This window comes from Rana temporaria, chromosome 4 (genome assembly GCF_905171775.1).
Source record: "Rana temporaria chromosome 4, aRanTem1.1, whole genome shotgun sequence".
NCBI classification, from domain to species: domain Eukaryota; kingdom Metazoa; phylum Chordata; class Amphibia; order Anura; family Ranidae; genus Rana; species Rana temporaria.
The window spans coordinates 403999101-404007505 of NC_053492.1; the positions used below are offsets into that span (position 1 = coordinate 403999101).

Consider the following 8405-nt stretch of genomic DNA (forward strand, 5'->3'; position numbering starts at 1 on the left):
CCCCAACCTGCCCTATACCACCCCAACCTGGCCTATACCACCCCAATCTGCCCTATACGACCCTAACCTGCCCTATAGCACCCCAAACTACCCTATAATACTCTAACCTGCCTCATACCACCCCAATCTGCCCTATACCACCCCAAACTGCCCTATACCACCCTAACCTACCCCATACCCCCCAATCTGCCCTAAAGCACCCTAACCTGCCCTATACCACCCCAAACTGCCCTATATTACCCTAACCTGCCCTATACCACCCCAATCTGTTCTATACATCCCTAACCTGTCCTATATTACCCTAACCTGCCTTATATCACCCCAACCTGCCTTATATCACCCCAACCTGCCCTATATCACCCCAAACTGCCCTATATCACCCCAAACTACCCTACATTACCCACCTGCCCCATACATCCCAATCTGCCCTTTACCACCCCAATCTGCCCTAAAGCACCCTCACCTGCCCTATACCACCCCAAACTGCCCTATATTAACCCAACCTGCCCTATACCACCCCAACCTGCCCTATACCACCCCAACCTGCCCTATACCACCCCAACCTGGCCTATACCACCCCAATCTGCCCTATACGACCCTAACCTGCCCTATAGCACCCCAAACTACCCTATAATACTCTAACCTGCCTCATACCACCCCAATCTGCCCTATACCACCCAAACTGCCCTATACCACCCTAACCTACCCCATACCCCCAATCTGCCCTAAAGCACCCTAACCTGCCCTATACCACCCCAATCTTCCCTAAAGCACCCTCACCTGCCCTATACCACCCAAATCTGCCCCATATCATCCTAACCTACCCTATACCACCCCAACCTACCCTATACCACCCCAACCTGCCCTATACCACCCCAACCTGGCCTATACCACCCCAATCTGCCCTATACGACCCTAACCTGCCCTATAGCACCCCAAACTACCCTATAATACTCTAACCTGCCTCATACCACCCCAATCTGCCCTATACCACCCCAAACTGCCCTATACCACCCTAACCTACCCCATACCCCCCAATCTGCCCTAAAGCACCCTAACCTGCCCTATACCACCCCAATCTTCCCTAAAGCACCCTCACCTGCCCTATACCACCCAAATCTGCCCCATATCATCCTAACCTACCCTATACCCACCCCAACGTGCCCTATATCACCCCAACCTGCCTTATATCACCCCAACCTGCCCTATATCACCCCAAACTGCCCTATATCACCCCAAACTACCCTACATTACCCACCTGCCCCATACCACCCAATCTGCCCTTTACCACTCCAATCTGCCCTAAAGCACCCTCACCTGCCATATACCACCCCAAACTGCCCTATATTAACCCAACCTGCCCTATACCACCCCAACCTGCCCTATACCACCCCAACCTGGCCTATACCACCCCAATCTGCCCTATACATCCCTAGCCTGCTCTATACCAACCCAACCTGCCCTATACTACCCCAAACTGACCTATATAACCCTAACCTGCCCCATATCACCCCTATCTGCCCCTATCTCAAAAGTCAGCCGCTTAATTCTTTCATTTCCTGTTCAGCATCTTTTTTCCATTTCCTGCTTATGAAGCTGAAGCCATCAAACAATCTCTGTTTCGAATTTGCAATTTTCTTCTCGTTCTTTCCTCTGTAGTAAATCAGTTCCTTTACTCCTATTTGCTCATTTGTGTCTTTTTCTGGGCACTGCAACAAGAAAATACATAAATCAGACCTATCATTCAATACAGGACATACCAACCAGGAGATGCATTTTCATATGTAACACTACACTACCTAATGTTACCATTATAACTGATATTTTGGTTCTTCTATGAACTTATAATGATATTTTATAATAATAAATAGCAGTGAAATGATCTCCTTGTATGTGCACACATAATATTAATTGTACTTCCAATGGACTTACTTCTGGCATCCACAATGGTGGGGTAACCTTTCCTTCCTCCAGCTTCTTCCACTCAATTGATCTGAAGAAGGGGTGTTCTCGCAGTCTTTTTACTGCCGTCCCGCGAACTTTTGGATTTTTTTTAAGAAGCTGTAATGAAAAAGATATATTTAGCATACAGTAGATTGTCAATAATAGAAAATGATAAATCAGTCAGTTTAGTTTCGGCCATTTAAAAAAAAAAAAAATACTCAATAGTCATATTTTAATTTCTTAGTGTCATTTTAAATTAAGATATGTCTTCTGGAAGGATCTAAGGTAGCATTCCTGAACCGGTCTAGGAGTTTCTCCAACAGCTCATGTTTTCAGGATGTCACATGGGTAGTTCAGATGTAATGCTGACCTCCTGTGTGGTGAATATCCTGCCATAAAATCTGTATTTCACTTCCAGAAGTCAGATACCCCGTCTGTGCTTCCTGACTCGAACCCCTACATCACTATAGCAAATAGTAATGATGTGGGGGCTGGTGAAAGGAATCACAGAGCACAGTGGGGGACCAGGTAGCCGACATACAGGATCTGGTAATGTACTACATGCTAGAGAACTTTCTGCAAGCTTCCCTCTTCAATGCAGAAGAGCCTTTTTAATAAACAACGCTCAGGACCTATAGCTCTTGGATAATTCTAATTCTAGACTATCTATACTTACTTTCTCAATGACATCTGGAAGGTCAGGGTCAATGTTCTTTGGATAGAGTGATTTCCTGCATTTGGCTAATTCTGCTTCTTCTCCTGTGGCCATTTCAAACAGGATAACACCAAGTGCATAATAGTCGACCGTAGCATCGTAGGGTTTTCTATGGTGAATCTGATAAAACAAAGAGTAAGGGTAACTTTAAAATAAAGCACATGATCAGCCATACACAGAGCAGTGATAATAGGTAATAAATAGTTGATAGAAATTACAGGTCACGGTGTGGCCCCTGTCTTTCTTTTAGGCTTCTTGTCATGAAATCATAAACATACTGGGGCAGATCCTCGTACCTTTGCGCTGGGCGCAGCGTATCTAAGACACGCTATGCCGCCGTAACTTATCTTTTTTTTTTTAATCCACAAATAATCCGCGCCGTAAGTTACGGCAGTGTAGTGTATCTCTCACGGTGTAAGGGCGCGGAATTCAAATGGATATAATGGGGGCGTGTTTTATGTAAATACGTCGTGACCCGACGTAAACGTTTTTTTGTACTGCGCATGCGCCGTCCGTGGGGGTATCCCAGTGCGCATGCTCGAAATTAAACCGTAAACAGCCAATGCTTGCGACGGTGACGTCATTCTACACAAATTCCTATTGGCGAACGACTTACGCAAAAAATTCAAAATTGTACGCGGGAACGACGGCCATACTTAACATTGAGTACGCCTCATAACGGCAGCTTTAACTATACGCCGGAAAAAGCCAAACGCAAACAACGTAAAAAAATGCGCCGGCCGGACATACGTTCGTGGATTGCCGTAAATAGCTAATTTGCATACTCGACGCGGAATTCGACGGAAACGCCACCTAGCGGCCGCCGAAAAATTGCAGCTTAGATCCGACGGCGTACTAAGACGTACGCCTGTCGGATCTAGCCGAGATGCCGTTGTATCTTGTTTTGAGGATTCAAAACAAAGATACGACGCAGGAATTTTGAAATTACACCGGCGTATCAATAGATATGCCGGCGTAATTTCTTTGTGGATCTTCCCCACTGTGTTTCCCCGAAAATAAGACCGGGTCTTATATTAATTTTGGCTACAAAAATCACACTAGGCTTTATTTTCAGGGGATGTCTTATTTCTTTACGGCATGTACAATAATCTACATTTATTCAAATACAGTCATGTCATCATGACGATCTTAGAGTGGTTGTAACCCTAAAAAGAAAAAAAATATCCTGATCCTTTAAAGCATGATAGCCAGCATAGTGACCCGCCGTAGCTCTTCTCCACTCTGAGCACTGCAGAGGAAGGGACCACTGACGTTGGAGAGAAGATCTCCAGCCGGTCACGTGAGCACCCAGCGGCACTGTAAGTAAGGTATTTTCCAAAACAAAGTTACAAAAAGGAGACACGCTGCACATTATATAATCTTTTTACAAAACGGATTACGTTTTTACGACGACTTTAACTAGGGTTTTTTTTTTCGGGGTAGGGCTTATATTGCAGCCACCCCCAAAAATAACGCTAGGTCTTATTTTCGGGGAAATAGGGTAATAATATAAAGATTGAAGTGTTAAAAGGGCAAATGAAGGGTGGTAGATACTTACCTCTGGTGCCATATAGTCTTCACTACCGCAATAACTATACACTTTCTTGGATCCAAACACATCAACTATAGAAAGGCCAAAGTCTGCGAGTTTTACATGGCCGGTGCCGTCAAGCAGTATGTTGGCGGGTTTCAAGTCTCTGTAAAAGAAAAGAGAGCATTATATTTACAGATCAATACATTTTTATTTTATTAATTAAGAACATAAAAAAAAGTTGCTGCACATATTACACAACATTGTAATACAGTAAACTGTGAAGGCATATAGTATAGAATTTGTTTGGGCCTTGATGGCCTAGTCAAATTTTTAAAACCTAATAGGTCAGTATTAAATGGGTGCCAATGGGTTGGATCACCTACTAACTTTCTGCACCACTTTATGAATCTCAGCATGAACCTCATGGGCTCAGTTCCCAGCTTATTGCAGTTGAATAAACCATGTCACGTCCCAGTCTGTCATTCTGCAATACTTTAAAATCTTTATTGAAAACAAGGGAGCAGAAAAACTCCATAGGCTGTCTTCCTCTGTCACATTTTGCCCTTCTAGTGGGGCATGTTTAAGTCCCACTAGGGGGCGATACGCATTAGAATGAGACAACCTGGGGAGTGTTTCTATCCACATGTAATAATATAGTTATAGACACATTGTGAAATGACAAAGTGTGCCTGAATATTGTTTCTTCTATTGGTTCTATTGATGAGGCCCCGAGCAATCGTTACATCTGTGGCCAGTTTTGTGGGGCTGCTGAATGGGACGTGTTAGAAGGGAACATCTTTAATTACTGCAGTTATAATAAGAGAGATTCTTAGCTTGATGTTATATTTAATTAAAATATATGTAGTATGGGGAAGTGAGGCTTCCTTACTTACAGTAGATGCACAAAAGCTTCAGCAGCAGGGGACAGAACTGGCAGAGGGCAATTTAACCCTTGTACACCCATCCACAACTAGAGTACCAGTGTTGGGTGGTGTTGTCTTTTAATAAGAAATGGTGAATATGGATGTAAAATCATGATGGAAACACTTACCTATGAATGATACCACGTCCGTGCAGATCTTGCAGAGCGCAGAGAAGTTCAGCAGCAATAAATCTGTAAAAAAAGAGAAAAGGTCTGTTAATATCACACATCTCACAGAATAAGTAAATAAATGATTAATAGATGATTTCTTCCAAGCCGTGCAAGTCAGAGGAACTGACTGAATGATAGGCACTGTTCAGTTTTTTGGGAAATAATACATTTGTTGGTCCTAAACCAGCCCATAGAGATTTGTCACTGTACGTGAAAAACGTGGCAAAATGCATATCACACTTGTGGTGCCATTAATTCTTAATCACGCGGGTATACTGCGGCAGGTTTGCTCGCCTGGGTATACGTCAGCCACTTTAAGACCACTTGGGGGCTGCGATGTTCACCAGGCACCAGTGGGTCGCTCCTGAGAGACAGAATGGAGGTCTGTCAGTGTAAAAAGACAGATCTCCGCTCTGTCAGGGGTGAGGAGAGGGGGGAGGAGAGCGATCTATTGTTCATACTAAGTATGAACAACGATCGCTCTCCTCTTTCAGGCAGTCCCATCCCCCCACAGTTATAATCACTCCCTAGGACACACATTTAACCCCTTATTTGCCCCTAGTTTTAACCTCTTCCCTGCATGTGACATTTATACAGTAATCAGTGGCTATTTTTAGCTCTGATTGCTGTATAAATGTCAATGGTCGCAAAAAAAGTGTCAAAAGTGTCTGATCTGTCCACCGCAATGTTGCATTCCCAATAAAAATCGCTGATCGCCACCATTAGTAGTAAAAAAAATATATAATAAAAATGACATAAATCTACCCCCTATTTTGTAGACTCTTTTGCGCAAACCAATCAATATACGCTTATTGCGATTTTTTTTTTACCAAAAATATGTAGAATAATACATATCGATCTAAACTTTTTTTTTTTATATTTTGGGGGGATATTTATTATAGCAAAAAGTAAAAAATATTGATTTTTTTTTTCAAAATGTACGCTCTTTTCTTGTTTATAGTGATAACAAAAAAAACACAGAGGTGATCAAATACCACCAAAAGAAAGCTCTATTTGTGTAAAAAAAATGGACATTGATTTTGTTTGGGTACAACTTCGCATGATCGCGCAATTGTCAGTTAAAGCGTCACAGTGCCATATCGCAAAAAGTGGCCTGGTCAGGAAGGGGGCAAATCCTTCCGGGGGTGAAGTGGTTAATGGCATCTCAAACGCAGGTAGCAGTTACCTGAAAAAATGCACCAAAATTTACATTGCAAAAGGGCATGAGGCTCACTGCCCAAAAAAGTCCATGAGTTACTTTGGCACATTTAGCACAAGTAGGGCAGCTCATACAAATGAATAGGCTGCCTTGTGCTGTTGCATAAAAAACATGTAAAAAAGGGAAAAATAAACGCGTTGCGTGGCGCAGGTGTGAATACATCCTTAGATCATACCTTTGTGATACTTACCTTATTGCAGCAGTTGATAATGGAGCAGAAGACGTGATCTGGTCGGATAGTTCTCCTCCTCTCATGTACTCCATAACGAAGAAAAGATTTTCCTGTAAAGACAAAGAAATATATAAGTTCAAAAAGGGAAAGTGGATGTGAGGATTGTGTTTTGTCAGAAATGCAGAAATATAGGGCTTATGATAACAAAGGACAGCACTAGATTTCTGGCAGGATCAACAGGTATTTGTCTGCTCTTAATGAACAGATATAACAAAATACTTTGATTTGTATATTTATTAGACCAAGTGGGAACAAACAAGAGATGGTCACTGTTGGGTTTACATTTTCCACTTTAAATGTAAGTTCACATTAAAGTCAGAATACAATTTTTTGGTAGGAACTTTAACCTCTTAACGACCGCCGCATGTAATTATACGTCGGCAAAATGGCACGGACAAGCAAAACAACGTGCCCGCACGTCGCTGCCTTGTCGGGGGTCGAATCGGGACCCCCCCGGTACATGCGGCGGTCGGTAAGCTTCAGGGAGCGATCCGGGATGAGGCCACCCCCTCACGATGGCTCCCTGGAGCTGAAGAACGGGGAGAGCCGTATGTAAATACGGCTTCCCCATTCTTCACTGTGGCGGCGCATCGATCGTGTGATCCCTTTTATAGGGAGACACGATCGATGACGTCAGACCTACAACCACACCCCCCTACAGTTGTAAACACACACTAGGTGAAGCTGAACTCCTTCAGCGCCCCCCGTGGTTAACTCCCAAACTGCAACTGTCATTTTCACAATAAACAATGCAATTTAAATGCATTTTTTGCTGTGAAAATGACAATGGTCCCAAAAATGGGTCAAAATTGTCCGAAGTGTCCGCCATAATGTCGCAGTCACGAAAAAAAAATCGCTGATCACCGCCATTAGTACTAAAAAAAAAAAATAATAAAAATGTAATAAAACTATCCCCTATTTTGTAAACGCTATAAATTTTGCGCAAACCAATCGATAAACGCTTATTGCGATTTTTTTTACCAAACATAGGTAGAAGAATACGTATCGGCCTAAACTGAGGAAAAAAAAATTGTATATATGTTTTTGGGGGATATTTATTACAGAAAAAAGTAAAAAATATTGAATTTTTTCAAAATTGTCGCTCTATTTTTGTTTATAGCACAAAAAATAAAAACCGCAGAGGTGATCAAATACCACCAATAAAAAGCTCTATTTGTGGGGAAAAAAAGGACGTAAATTTTGTTTGGGAGTCACGTCGCACGACCGCGCAATTGTCTGTTAAAGCGACGCAGTGCCGAATCGCAAAACCTGGCCTGGGCATTTAGCTGCCTAAAGGTCCGGGGCTTAAGTGGTTAAATATATGCATCTTTCCTTATTGGGTAAGCAATATACAGAGCCACATAACATGCAAAAATGTTCTACCAGGCTACCATTACAGTGACTCTGTCATGAGAGAAGTACGGGGGCTAAACCTGATCCAAGTCAGTGACAGAAAAGCCAAAGTAAGAGCAAGACAGGCAGGGAGAGAACTAGACTTTCCACCATTCTACAATGGCAGCCGCCATAATTCTCCCATGTCCGAGCCTCTGAGAAGCCCGACCATCTCTAATGTTTTTCTGGTTTGGGGATTTCTTTCTAGGTGTGTGCTGGACTTGGAGATCAAATGGATGTGATTTGATGAGTGATTGATAGAAATGTGACACTTAC

The 8405-nt window shown here is 42.8% G+C and overlaps 1 protein-coding gene across 1 annotated transcript; it reads right to left on the reverse strand.

The window, feature by feature from the left end:
* Nucleotides 1-1425: 1425 nt before the first annotated feature.
* Nucleotides 1426-5392, reverse strand: LOC120935442 (protein kinase C delta type-like). Its single transcript, XM_040347516.1, has 5 exons — nt 5245-5392; nt 4218-4356; nt 2621-2779; nt 1933-2061; nt 1426-1709 (listed from the first exon to the last, which is right to left on the reverse strand). The coding sequence occupies exons 1-5, from the start codon at nt 5343-5345 to the stop codon at nt 1536-1538; spliced, it is 702 nt and encodes a 233-aa protein (XP_040203450.1). The 5' UTR covers nt 5346-5392; the 3' UTR covers nt 1426-1535.
* Nucleotides 5393-8405: the final 3013 nt, after the last annotated feature.